The 15679-nt window shown below is 32.5% G+C and overlaps 1 protein-coding gene across 2 annotated transcripts in view; it reads right to left on the minus strand.

Annotated features, from left to right (window-relative positions):
• Window positions 1–9629: 9629 nt before the first annotated feature.
• LOC139512203 (PX domain-containing protein kinase-like protein) overlaps window positions 9630–15679 on the minus strand; it is a 31099-nt gene continuing 25049 nt past the window's right edge. Inside the window, exons 14-15 of one of the 2 annotated variants that reach the window (XM_071299635.1) lie at window positions 15038–15062; window positions 9630–13203 (exon numbers count right to left, since the gene is read on the minus strand). In XM_071299635.1, coding sequence (XP_071155736.1) covers window positions 15043–15062 — 20 coding nt within the window. In that variant the 3' untranslated portion in view covers window positions 9630–13203; window positions 15038–15042. The remainder of the gene's footprint in view (window positions 13204–15037; window positions 15063–15679) is intronic. The other variant, XM_071299625.1, reaches the window with a different exon arrangement.

A 15679-nucleotide genomic window follows, 5' to 3' on the forward strand; every position in this document is an offset into this window, starting at 1 on the left:
TCTTAGCCCTCTCTTTTCCCGTGCCTGTAATCGTAACAAATTTTGGCAAATATTACAAGAGATACTCCAAGAGAACGTTTCGAGATGATTGTTTGTAAAAGGCTGAGGAACGCAGTGCGAATTATATTTATAACCCGTTTTAATATACTCAGTCAAAAAATGTAGAACAAATCGGGACCGTCCATAGTTTTGCATAACTTTTATCGTCTTAAATTATGACTTTTAAATGACATTGTATTAAAATATTCAAGTTACAGTTTATATGTTTGATGTTTAATTTACGACTTATATTTTTCACAAATGAATATTTAAAGCAAAAGAATGTACAAAGGTAAATGTATGTGAAACACATTTTAGAGTTCTAGTAATGGCTGCGAATACCGGCTCCACACGGACATTCCGGGGAAAATGACAAGACCGATAAAATATTGCGGCCAGGACCATAGCAGTCGGGTTTGCATGTCCTACAGAAATGAGTGAATCCAATAATATTGCCAAAGAATCATCACGCTGTAAACCAGTGCTTTATTAATATCGCCAAAGTACATTTGCAGATACATGTAGCTCAATTATCGGCTCTGAATCTAAAAGAAAGGAAAAAGATACCAGAAGAACATTCAAACTCATGCATCAGTCGAAAAAAAACCCACCTGATAACGCCATGGCTAAAAACGAATTGAGTTTTGCAAGGTTTTAGTTTTGTATATCAGCTATCCTTGCGTCTGGCGTAAATATAAAATTTCAATCCTGGTACATGTATCTATGATGCGTTTATTTGCATTCTAATTCAACTGAAGGATTCCCATTCACATGGTATTCTATTTATATGGATAGTCGACCTTCCCATGGATAGATACAAGTGCCTGTGGTACTGTGCTTCCATCAGTCAAATTAAAAGCTTTCTTATTTCATATAAAAGAGGTTGGTTAATATCTAGAAATTTTTCACAAAATCAAAATCAGCCTTTCAATAGCTTATGGATATTGGGACGATTTTAGATGAGACTATAGTTTACTGATTATTTTTTTTGAAATAAGCAATATATCAAAGGAACAGCGCTTTTGTTGTTCTTCCTTTTGTCACTTTCTGGTATGCCTTTATTTGTGAGAATGCGCACAGACACTCAACTGAGTGAAACCTTGTACTTAGGCGACATTGAAATAACGTACAAAGAGATTTATAATAAAAGATCTAATTCTGTTGCAAACAATACGTTGAAAGCCTGGGATACTAGACAAAAAAATTCTAACTCAGTTGACTGAGCCTCAAGCATAAAAATTATATAGGGCCTTATGAGAAAAATAAACAAAAATGGTGATCCCACAATGGCAGATTTGAGTAAATGTGTTGACTTAACGAATTAATTAGTTTAATCTGTTTAAACTGTTATTTTATCTGTTTGACATGAATATCTGGTGGCATTATTAAATTTGACTTTTGTTCTGTTTCTTTGCTGATCGGTGACCATTATCTGGTTTTAAATCAACCTTATATCATATATAATCCCCCTTATCTTATCTTTATCACAACTATATTTTACTGATATACATGTGTATTTCAAAAAGACGTAATAAGTTTGTTAAACCATGATCCCTTAAGAAGAATTAAAATCTATATAACTAATTGGTCAGGTCTTTTTTCATTTTTGAAACTTGATATTTTTACAATAACTGTTGAGACAATTTAGCTTCATCCACCAAGAAAAAAGGAAAATCCCGAACAGATTAAACAATAATTATGTACTCTTTTAATTCTGAAACTTAGACTTAAGGTGGTATGGGTGTCTTCCTCCATCTTGGATTGTAAAAAACAGAGAATCAAAGGTCCAGATTTTCCATCAAGTTAGCAAAATTTGATGCAGGAATGCAGATGTTTAATGTACATTTTCATTTAAAAGTACCAATTTATAAGAATATAACTTCTAAATATTGATATTTTTGCAAATGTTAATTATTTTTGGTTGTTTTTATTTTTTTTTTAAATTGGCATTTTAAGGGGAGGTAACTCTTTAAAAAAAAGTGCATTTTCTGAAGGATTCTGTATGGAATTTTCCTATTTTGTATTTAAGCCGGGAAAAAAACGCACGGTGACCCTATCTTTTCTTTAGATGTTCTCAAAGCAGTGTCTGAAAGCTATCTTTTCTTGAAGTATTTAACAATTCTATCATTTTGTTTAGTTTCTAATCACAAAATGGTGTTTTTTTCCTGTATAATCCATACAAAATGTGTCATTTTGTCCCGTCCTGTAGCTTGAGAAAATGCGCGGTGACCTATCATTTTTATTATATTTTTCAACATGTATCAATAGATACAACGTTTTGGCAAAGTATGAACAAATTCTATCATTTTTATTTTAGACTCCCATACCATTAACTGTATTGTTACATCAAATTTAATACATTTTCTATACATACAGCAACACTGGATAAAAATAAGAAACTACCAAAATAATCAATTGCAATATCAAATGTCTTGTCCTCCATCGATAGTTGCAGTGTAAAAACTTTATAAGTTGTTCTGGATTGAGCCTTTTGTTTAATCTGAACCGTTAAAGTCAAGCAACGAAGATTAAAAAAAAAGACATAAAAAGGTCAAAATATTGACAATCATAATACATATTCTTTTATATATAGAATGAAATTCAAAACAGTGTAGCTGTGGCCATTGATTGACACATTAAATTCATTCTTCGACTGGGAAAATTTAGGTGATCGATTGTATGTAACGACCACTGCTCACTATATGTACTTTTTAAAGACACTTAAACTATGGGGTCACCAAAGGTTCTCAACACATAAATAAAGTAATTCGAAAAATTAATCAGAAATAACACGATGTTTTAATTTATATATATTATATAAATCAAAACATTAAGGTTATTCCTGAATAATTTTTCGAATTATTTTATAATTAAAGGCGTTAAGAAACCTTTGGTGACCCCACAGTTTAAATGTCTATCGTAGGTACGTCGTGAACAGTGGTCGTTACAGACAAACGTTCACGTAAATTGTCCCAGTCAATGGATGAATTTAATGTGTCAATCAATGGCCACAGCTACACTGTTTTGAATTTCATTCTATATAGCGCTGTCGTTTATATGACATAGCTATGTCGTAGCTATGTCGTTATTACGATATAGTGATGTCGTAATTACGAGATGTTATGTCGAAATTACGACACAGCGATGTCGTTATAACGACATGTTATGTTGAAATTACGACATAGCAATGTCGTTTTAACGACATGTTATGTCGAAATTACGACATAGTGATGTCGTTATTACGTGCTATGTCGTAATGTCGTATAAAATATTTTTTTGAATGGCCCTTATCGGCTTCCGTAGACAATTGTATTGAAGAGAATAAACCAGTTTCGTTTACATATATTTCATAAAGTTTTTATACCTCTGACATTTCAACCTTTTTCTATTTCTATGCTATAAAACACGAAAACTACACATTGACAAATGAACTATAGAAAAAATAGGTCAATGTCACATGAACCCTACCAGACGGACATAAATTCTATATTCATTGCAATGAATATATATACCAAATAAAGTTGACCTAATACTTGAAAAAAATCTTATCATAAAACAGATTATTTTAAACCGTCGCTGAACCAAGACAATAGTGCACACGCTGAAATGTCTCGCCTTCTTTACTAATCTTTGATATTAATGTTGATAGTCCTAAATATAAAGCTTTATTACAATTTAAACATAAACTTGACATTAACCCAGAAAACTAAAAATTGACCACTGAACCATGAAAAAGAGGTCAAGGTGAGATGTACCATGCCAGGCACACATGTACAGCTAACACTTCTTCCATACAACAAATATAGTTGACCTATTGCTTAAAGTTTTAAAAAAACCCCGGACCAAAACACAAAAACTTAACACTGAGCAATGAACCATGAAAATGAGGTCAAGGTCAAGTTCAATCTGAGCGACTGACATATAGATCATAAAATATTACATACACCAAATATAGTTGACATTGCATATAGTATTAGATAAAAAGACCAAAACTGAAAAACCTAACTTTTACCACTGAACCATGAAAATGAGCTTAAGGTCAGATGACACATACCAGCTAGACATGTACACCTTTATACAATCATTCCATACACCAAATATAGTAGACCTATTGCATACAGTATATGAAAAACAGAGAGACAAAAACACAAAACTTAACTATAACCACGTCACTGAACCATGAAAATGAGGTCAAGGTCAGATGACACCTGCCAGTTGGACATGTACAACTTACAGTCCTTCCATACACCGAATATACTAGACCTATTGCCTATAGTATCTGAGATATGGACTTGACCACCAAAACTTAACTTTGTTCACTGTATGACGGGCATGAGGACCTTGCAAGGTACGCACATACCAAATATAGTTATCCTATTACTTATAATAAGAGAGAATTTCACATTACAAAAAATCTTAATCTTTTTCAAGTAGTCACTGAACCATGAAAATGAGGTCAAGGACATTGGACATGTGACTGACGGAAACTTGGTAACATGAGGCATCTATATACAAAGTATGAAGCATCCAGGTCTTCCACCTTCTAAAATATAAAGCTTTTAAGAAGTTAGCTAACGACGCCGCGCCGCCGGAACTCCATCCCTATGTGGTGCTTTCTGCAACAAAAGTTGCAGGCTCGACAAAAACGAGGTCAAGAACAACAGACATGCTAGACGAATAATACAAGATATGAAGTATCAATGTCTTCTACTTTCCGAAATGGGTAGCTTTATACCAATGGTTAATACTGTTGCTGTCACCAGATTACTTACTAGCATCCCTATCCCCATACTCTGCAATATTCTACATCTTTAGATAGAGAGATAACAAAAATTCTGAGACACATCATACCCAAGTTAATTGATTGGTTGCTTTCATGTCGTGTACATGAATGTTCATCAATGTTGATAGCTTATAATTGATTGATTTCATATAGAGATTGGCAACTCCGCGAAATCTTGATCGAATTTCGATCGCTGACCACTGTTACAGTTGCCAATCTCTGTGTATATATGTCTCTGATTTCACGTTTTTTTTCTCTTTTGAATTGTTAGGGCCCCGCCTTTAGGCGTGTCGCCCTATAGTGATCAGTCTGTTCGTCCGTCCGTCCGTCGTACCGTCCGTCCGTCCATCCATAGTGATCAGTCTGTCCGTCCGTCCGTCCATCCATAGTGATCAGTCTGTCCGTCCGTCCGTCCGTCCGTAACACTTTAACTTTGTGTCCGCTCCATATCTAGAGAACCATTATGATTTCATACTTTATACTTTACATGTTTATTAACCACCACCAGAGGGTGTGTCATGATGTATGTACAACTTCCTAGGTCAAAGGTCAAAATAAAAAAACTTCGGTTTCAGTTGACAACCCTGTGTCCTGTGGTGAAGATCGTGTCCGCTCTATATCTTGAGAACCGTTATGATTTCAAAGTTTATACTTGACTTGTATATAAACCAACACCAGAGGGTGTGTTATAATTTATGAACGACTGCCTAGGGCAAAGTTCAAGGTAAAAAACTGGTTTCAGTTGACAACCCCATGTCCTATGGTAAAGATTGTGTCCGCTCTATATCTTGAGAACCGTTATCATTTTAAAGTTTATACCTGAAATGTATATAAACCAAGATCAGAGGGTATGTCATAATTTATGTACAACTTCCTAGGTCAAAGGTCAAGGTCAAAAACTTTGGTTTCAGTTGACAACCCCATGTCCTATGGTAAGATCGTGTCCGCTCTATATCTTGAGAACCGTTATCATTTCAAAGTTTATACTTTACATGTATATAAACCAACACCAAAGGGTGTGTCATAATTTATGTGCAACTTCCTAGGTCAAAAGTCAAGGTCAAAAACTTTGGTTTTAGTTGACAACCCCATGTCCTATGGTAAAGATCGTGTCCGCTCTATATCTTGAGAACCGTTATCATTTCAAAGTTTATACTTGACATGTTTATAAACCAACACCAAAGGGTGTGTCATAATTTATTTACAACTTCCTAGGTCAAAGGTCAAGGTCAAAAACTTTGATTTCAGTTGACAAACCCATGTCCTATGGTAAAGATACAATTTTTTAATGCACATTATTCACAGCGGGGCCCACAGAGATGGCTTCCATCTCAATGATATCTAGTTTATCCTATTTATCCCAGACTTTAATAAAACTAGATACCATTGAGATGGGAGCCATCTCTGTGGGCCCCGCTGTGAATAATGTGCATTAAAAATTTGTATCTTTACCATAGGACATGGAGTTGTCAACTGAAACCAGTTTTTGACCTTGATCTTTGACCTAGGAAGTTGTACATAAACTATGACACACCCTTTGGTGTTGGTTTATTTACAAGTCAAGTATAAACTTTGAAATGATAACGGTTATCTAGATATGGAGCGGACACAGGACACAGGGTTGTCAACTGAAACCAAAGTTTTTGACCTTGACCTTTGACCTAGGAAGTTGTACATACATCATGTCACCCTCTGGTGTGGGTTAATAAACATGTTAAGTATTAAGTATAAAATCATAACGGTTATCTAGATATGGAGCGGACACGATCTTCACCACAGGACACGGGGTTGTCAACTGAAACCAAAGTTTTTGACCTTGACTTTTGACCTAGGAAGTTGCACATACATCATGACACACCCTCTGGTGTTGGTTAATAAACATGTTAAGTATTAAGTATAAAATCATAACGGTTATCTAGATATGGAGCGGACACGATCTTCACCACAGGACACAGGGTTGTCAACTGAAACCAAAGTTTTTGACCTTGACCTTTGACCTAGGAAGTTGTACATACATCATGACACACCCTCTAGTGTTGGTTAAAATGGATGTCAAGTATTAACTTTGAAATCATAACGGTTCTCAAGATATAGAGCGGACACGATCTTCACCACAGGACACAGGGTTGTCAACTGAAACCAAAGTGTTTTTACCTTGACCTTTGACCTAGGAAGTTGTACATACATCATGACACGCCCTCTGGTGGTGGTTAATAAACATGTAAAGTATAAAGTATGAAATCATAATGGTTCTCTAGATATGAAGCGGACACAAAGTTAAAGTGTTACGGACGGACAGACGGACGGACGGACAGACTGATCACTATAGGGTGACCCCCCTAAAGGCGGGACCCTAATTACAATAAGGTATGGGTTTTGTTCTTGCTCAGTAATCAGTAGTTGTCACATCTGCAATTACACAATATCTGGGAATTTTATAATTATGGTTTCTGAGCAACATTCTTGATCCTGAAAGCTTAATCTTGACAGTGACTTTTGAAATAAAAATCCTACCATATCCGAGAAAAACAAATATTATCACCAGCAAATCCACATACAAGATACTGTTGGTGTTAAGCTTGCTGCTGAGGAACAAATCCAATCATGGGTATCAGAAGCGTACAAAGGGGAAAATTTCGTTGGTAATTTAGGGAATGACTGGAGCAGACCCTCTCTTATGGCAGTAAGTGCCTCCCCTTCCCTTATGAAAAATTTCTGGATCCTCCAATGAGTATTCTCCGCAATGTATGGATTAGGAAAATGAAAACAAGGTAAAGTGATAAGGACAAAAAGCTGACCATATTTTATCATTTACAAGATCTACAAAATTAACATACACCAGAAGTTACAAAATTAATTAACAAACATTACTATTTTTGGTTGTATTTATAGGTTACTTAAGTTAATATTTAGTTGTTCATTAAAGAAATTTAACTCCAGCCTAACAATTAAATTCGAAATTCGACATGGCCATGAATAAAATTACAACTAATGAATAATGGTAGTTGCCTTTATTTATCACATATACATCAGTATAACAATCATGGTTAATGAATATCAACAATCTGGTTAAAACACGAATCATATTGCACTTAAACATAAGAAATGAATCACAAAAGACAAAACTTGCAGGGGCGGATCCAGCCATTTTAAAAAGGGGGGGTTCCTAACCCAGGACAAAGGGGGGGGGGGGGGGGGGGTCCAATTACATGTCCCCATTCAAATGCAAAAAAAGGGGGGGATTCAACCCCCGGAACCCCCCTCTGGATCTGCGCCTGACTTGTTCTTTATGATGATGAGTATAAATAACTTTAAAATCTCTGATATTCTGTGGTTTTGTATGGTTTGATTTTATCGAATCTAAATGCTATATATGTCTCTTTTAAGACAATTTTATACTCAATTACACCTCAGCTGTTCAGGATTCTCAAAATCTTAAGGGTAGTCTGTCTTTCAATCTTATGTTGAAGAATATATAAACAATTATTGTAAAACAAATGGGGTATTGAAGTGATCCTATATCTCTTTTCATTACTCACTGCCTGGCATGCCCCCTCCCCCCACACACCTCCAATAGTAAACACAAAAAACAACACGCCTATCTATCTACCGTAAATTAATATATATATATATGTTGGAATAATCACCCCAAAACATTGCTTATGGAACAGTTGCAGTACATAGAGAAAAACTATACATTGTCTCAAAATATATTTAAACAAGTTATACAAACAAGTAGAATGCAAGATTTTGAAGAGCATTTCTATCATGTTTCAAGCTGAGTAATGGTTAAAATATGCAGAGGTAAAATAGTTACTCTTTAAGTATGCTACTTATCTAATGATATTTTGAAAAATAAAAATAAAATGAAATGTTCTTTTTCTGACATCAATAAAAGGCCTTTTCAAAATATTCATTTCAGAATTTTAATTTATTTAACATTATTATTCTAAACTAAAAAATGAAATTTAAATAACTCTATCTCCAGTTCTCTTTAAATTAAAGTTGATTTTAAAGAAAATTTTAATTATACATTTGTATTGAGCATATATTTTTTTTTTACAGTTAGTTGATTTCAAAATCTCTTCCACATTTTGACCTGACACCATATCAAGTATTTTTTTTTTATTTACAGAATAATAAAACAAAATTTAAAGTTCTTTTCAGAATTTGTTGGTGAAAAATCTAACATTTCAAACCACTAAGGCTGAATGTAAATCTACAGTCATTTAAATAATAGGGTTTATATAATTGTTTAGGTAATTTCATAGTTATTTTGGATCGATTATGTATAAACACCATGCCTAAAAATACCACTGCAATTTAATGATCAGAATTAGAAAAAATAAGCATATCAAGATTGTACTCTTAATAGACTTTCTACTGACAGTAATTAAGAGTCTTACAAATAATTTAACTTCCCTATGAAGGATGTCCCAACCACAAATAATTCATTTCTGACTAGGAGTAAAGGCAAATGCTGGCCTGATCAGCGTCAGAATAACTTATTTGAGTAGTGGAGAAAAAGTACAAAATCTTTCGGTAGATGGTTAGAAATCTGGCAAGTTAAAAATCTAACAGCATGCCAGACTACCTTTATTTTTATTACACAAGTTACTGTAAAGTGAAGTATCTACCTATCATATCTCTAAAAGTCATATTAGGAGTACATGTATATAATATTTGTCATAACACTGTAGCTGAATTTTGAGCAGACATTAATCAGTCAATTAAAAAATATTTGAATAAATTTTAACCTTACAGCTCATAAATAATCCATGCTATGAGGTTTCATTTTATTTTTTAGGTTTTATAACATCGTAAGTGACTACTTTGAATTTCACCAATATTAAAAACATGGATAATGTTCTGTGATTGATTAATTGGTTGGTGAATTGTTTACACCGCTTTAGCACAAAAAGGCTATATCGCAGCGAGAATGTACTGTGAAGCTTATAATCTTTCCATACAACAAATATAGTTGACCTATTGCATATAGTATTATAATAAAAGACTAAAACTCAAAAACTTAACTTTGACCACTGAACCATGAATATGAGGTCAAGGTGAAATCAAACCTGCGAGACTGACATGTTCATCATAAAATATTTTCCTACATCAAATAGAGTTGACCTATTGCATATAGTATCATAATAAATAAAAACTAAAACTCAAAAACATAATTTTGACCACTGAACCATGAATATGAGGTCAAGGTCAAATGACACCTGTCAGATGGACATGTACATCTTTCAATCATTCTATATACCAAATATAAGACATAAAGCTTATAGTATCTGTTTTATGGACTTGACCATGAAAACTTAACATTGTTTAATAATCCATGAAAATCAGGCTGATGTCAGATAAAAGCTGTCTAAAGGGCATTAGAACCTTGCAACGTATGCACATACTAAATATAGTTATCCTTTTACTCATAATAAAAAAGAAAATAACATTACAAAAAATTTTAACTTGTTTTCAAGTAATCACTGAACCATGAAAATGAGGCCAAGGACAATAGACATATGACAGACGGAAACTTCGTTACATGATCTTACATAAGGCATCAATATACAAAGTATGAAGCATCCAGTTCTTCCACTTTCTAAAAAATAAAGCTTTAAAGAAGTAAGCTATCCACCAGAAACCAAGGGATGAGGATGGAAACAATTATACAGAGCTGAATTACCTTCAACAATGAGCAAAACTCATACTGTATAGTAAATATCTAAATGCTAAGACATGACAAAACATAAAACAATTAAAAATAGATATTGAAAAGATAAAAATCTCATGATACGATGGAAAATACCCATTTATCATTAAAACGTCATTTTAATTGCTGGTCTTCATCTGCACAGTTGAAAGTGCCCACACTTTGCATCAACCTCAAAATAGACCTGCATTAAATTATAATCATAACCACTCAAATGCTGGTGTAAATAGTTGAAGTTGACAACAAATAAAATAAACCTGTATGTCAACTTCTCCAACATTTATCAATAAGTAAAACAAAGACTATGTGTATGGTTGTATTAAGGAAATTCTTTGAGTAAACATGAGTACAGTGTAAAATATGGCACAAACATGACTTATAAACCATAACATATGAGCTGCCGCGCATAGAAATTAACCGTATGCAAGTCCATATGTACAAGTAGGCCTATAAGTAAAATATGGCACAAACATGATTTATAAACCATAACATATGAGCTGCGGCGCATAGAAATTAACCGTATGCAAGTCCATATGTACAAGTAGGCCTATAAGTGTTTTATGGATTTTGGAATATTCAGATACGAAATAAAAGATGAATTTTGGTCTGTTTTACAGATTTTTTATATCATTTCAATTTAGAAAAAGTTGCAAGCTATGCATAGAATTTTTTTTCAACCTAAAATATTTAAACAGATGTTATGATATTCATTTGCATAAGGTTCATTTCTATCCGAAGCAGGTCATATTATAACAAAATCTCGTAATTATATTTATTGCTCCGATAGCTCATCATTTGGCTAAATTACCATAAAGTTCATAATTAAGGTATGCCAGACAGTTTAATTATAATTACTGGTAAATCAAAACAGTAATAAAACAATATTTCATTTTTTTTTTAAACTACTAACACTATAACATATCACAGACAAAGGTTTTATACAGTTTCAGGCAAACACTTAACAGTTTGAAATTTTACAGCAAAGCTATTTCTTCCTTTCAAAATTCAAGTACAGTTGGAGTTATTTCCCTTTGAGAGATTTTACCAAAACGTTTTTTGTATTATTTTCCATTTAATGACAAATGTTGAAGCAACGATTTGAAAACTAATTGCTCCTTAAACACATAAACTAAGACATGGTTATCTTGATCAATTTTTTCAAGCCTTTTTTTTTTCTTTATTTATCAATTCCTTTTTTCTCTAGTATTAACACAAATATTTGTACTTGATACTTGATGGGCTGACAGACAGCAAGACAACAAACAGACCAGAAAACATTATGCCTAACTTTGACAGAGCACTAAGATATTCCTTTGTCATTACACTACATAGGTACCTCATCAAAGGAAAGATAACTCTACTGGATTTTAGAGGTGAAAACACCATTACCTCTACACAAATACTACTAATATTAAATTTGAATGACCCAAAATGTAAGAAAAGAGAAATATATTTTAGAGTAACAAAGCTGGCATGACATAATTTGAAACAAATTGATATCAGCAAGTGGATCACATAAAACAACTCTAATATGATCATTTCTATCACAAATTTTTGGCATTCTTTTTAATTTACTGTATATATATGTGTTTAGAGATTTAAACTACCCTTTGCAGGACAAGTGGCCCTGAATCATAAAATATGCAATCTACAATAATATATTATTTTCACTAAAAAGAGGGCATACAGTATTTGTTTATAATTATTATGCAATAAGATTCAAAAACATAACAGTTTTCAAAAAAGTCTTCTTCAATAAGCACTTTGCAAAAATACCTGATTATATGGATATGGTATAAACAAAATATAATAACAATATGTCAAAATACTATTTCACTGCACAAAAGAGCATTACATCTCATATTTTTCACATATTTTATACAAATACAACTAATTAAAAAATGGTTTGATTCTGGTTTTTGTGATGACTACAATTAGTTTTCATTGTAAATTGTCACGCTCAGTTTTCAATACAATAACTATATATACAGCTACCTTTTTTCCTTTCCCATTCCAGAAATTAATTATATTTAATAAACTGATAACAGCAATAGAAAGAGTTTGTGAAAAAAAAAGTATTTCAATTAATGCCCCCCATCCTGAATCCATCCCTGCACTGGTTATAGTGACTCTAATTACAAATTACAAATATTTTATTGGATAAAGCACAAAAGACAAATGTGACATTGCATAATCCAAAAGTACAACAGAGTAAAATGTATTTAAATGAAAATTAAATATTACTTTCATGATTTACAACAATTTGATTTGATTGGAAATACAGTTAACAACATTAAATTAAAGCTTAAAAAATAAATGCACAAAACAACGTTTCTGATGAATGTCAATTAACGGATTTAAAATTCAACCTATAAATAGACTTTGTAGTTAATGTCTTCAATACTGATTATTCTGTATTCCTCCTAAACCTTTGGAGCACTTTTATCTACTGTCACTGCCTTCTTCAGTCCACCTTTACTGAAATTCTGTATCGATCCTAGTAGAGCTCCTCTTTCATTTGACGCTGGAGGTGGGGGTGCTGCTGGCCCAGATGTTGGTGGGGGAGGAGGAGGGGGAGCTGGAGCACCTGGTGGAGGGGGAGGTGGTGGTGGAGCACCAGGAGGGGGTGGGGCAGGGGGAGCTGGAGGGGCAGCTGGAGGAGCTGAAAAATAAGAAAATAGGTAAATTACAATTTAAGATTAATAATGTTATATGATATCTATATGAAAGATGTCAAATTAAAAAAAAAATTGACTGTCACAATTTGATTGATCATATGATGCTATTTATAATTGTTAAGACATGCATTTGATTTCATTAAAATGGTGTCTATGGCTAGTCTTGGGATTATATCAAGCAGTCAAAATAAAAGTGTTTATCCTGCAATCAGCCAACTGTAATACATATAACAGGTACTCAAATATTTTTTTTTTTTTTACTTGCACAAATAAAGTCTCCGGTTAACCCACTTCCATGTAGAGAATGCAGTAATGTCGATACTTATTTTTTGGAACAGTTCATTTTGGGGTCCTCTTCATGGTCTACATTTAAGCTATGTTTGTTTCTATGAAAAATTGAAGACAAAATTTAAACAACTAAAACTTCAAGAGCCATGTGTTTATTTCAGGATGAAAAGAAGATATGTATATTGTCAAATATCCACTACGAATTCAGAGAAAAGCTCTATAAGCCTCGGTTTTTTCTGCTGTTTCTAACGCTCGTACAACAAATATTACATTTCTCACAATGTACATTTATTGTTTACAGATGTATTCTTACTACTCTCAGCTGACAGTTTCATTTCAATTTTTTTTATTCCATTTTTTTGAAACAAATCTGAGATGAAAACCAAGTTATAAGTACAAACCAAGTTATAAGTACAAACTTTTATTATCTTCACATACCTTTTAAAAGTTGTACGATGAGCAGATATATTTTAAGGAGAATTATTTTGTTCTTACTCAATTAATATAATACAATAACATATGATTTGTGATATCAATGAAGAATTGGTTATGTTTAGGAAACATCTATTTGGTCCCAAGTTATGTTAATAGTGCTCTTCTAAAATATATTAGTTTCTCCAAGATCTATTATTAGTATATCAAAACACTACAATGTATACATTTTGACAACCAAATTGAAATATAATCTGATATCAAAGCCTAGCTAAAGCAATTGATAATTATACATATATTCCATCAAGTACTGTCAATTCAGAAATTATCGCAATTTTGATTGAAGTTATCGCAATTTTGATTGAACCAAGTAAAATATGAGATTAATACTGTGATTGCAGGAATCAGATATCATAATAAAATTTCTTATTATTGTGACACTCATTCAGTTGCATTTTGCATTGATAAAAACCTTGCAATAATTTCTTACATAACAGTATACAGTTCTAACTTTTGAAGTGTGCAAACTTTATTCAGGATAATGAAATGTGTTTTTTTACTATTTCCAATTCTAAAACAATATCATATGATTTTTTAATAACTATTAAAAGTTTATGATGTTTTGGAAAATCTATTTGGTCCCAACTTAAGTTAATAGCACTCTTCTAATGCATGTCAAATTCAAAAATGTTTTGCTTCATTCCAAATTAAAAAGTCATCTCTTCACCTCTATGAGGAAGACTCTATTGTAAATCAATCTTGATAATAAAGGAGGAGAGAGTTGTAGAACTTTAATTTGGCAATCCAGAAGTTGTTTCTGAACATCTAAGTTTGTTGTATACTTCTCTGCAACATTAATCATCATAGGATAAAAATTTGCACAACTATAAAAATTAGGGTAAAATAATATGATATAAAACTTGCTTTTACAAATAGAAAATCTTCTTGCTTTAAGCTTTGTAAAAAAGGAGCAGAACATTTTTTATAAAGTCAAAGAACCCACTCCATTAAAAACTAAAAGCTATACAGAGAGAATAGATGCACACAACAATGAAGTTTAATAGATGTTGTAATGAAAACATGCATGTGACATTGTACCTAGATCAGGAGCTCTTTGATGATTCTGAAAACATGAATACCGGTAACATTTAATCAAACAATTTATCAGTTAGATATTGAAAAAAAAAATCATGAATTATAAAAACTGGTTAGCAATGTTTAAGTTAATAGACACTTACTCCAAAAATTAAACAAAATAAGATTATTCAAGTTAAGACTAAAATGTCAGTTATTGAATAAAATTATTGATTTAATAAGTCTGCAATTATGTTAAAAGCTCACACACAAAAATATCCATGGAGAAATTAATAATGTTTTCAATCAACAACTCTAATACATGTATCACTAACCCAAATAGCAATTAAGATTATCAATAATCAAAACAAAGAGTTGACACACAAATGTCTTGTCTGCTTCATAATTCTTTTTAAAGGGTAATGAATTGAGATTACCTTGACAAAGCAGAAAGAAAATAGGTCAAGGTCATATGAAATATATAGGACAGACAAATAATCCTTACTCAAATCCAGACCACATACTGTTGACCTATTATATATAACTAAATATGAATATACCCCAACCTGAAAACCTTACCTAAGGAGTGTAAAAATCAAGTCTAGGCCCTTTGATATACCGATAAGTAAGATAGAAATGTACTCCTCACAACAAATCAACTACTTA

This window comes from Mytilus edulis, chromosome 1, assembly GCF_963676685.1.
Source record: "Mytilus edulis chromosome 1, xbMytEdul2.2, whole genome shotgun sequence".
Taxonomy (NCBI): domain Eukaryota; kingdom Metazoa; phylum Mollusca; class Bivalvia; order Mytilida; family Mytilidae; genus Mytilus; species Mytilus edulis.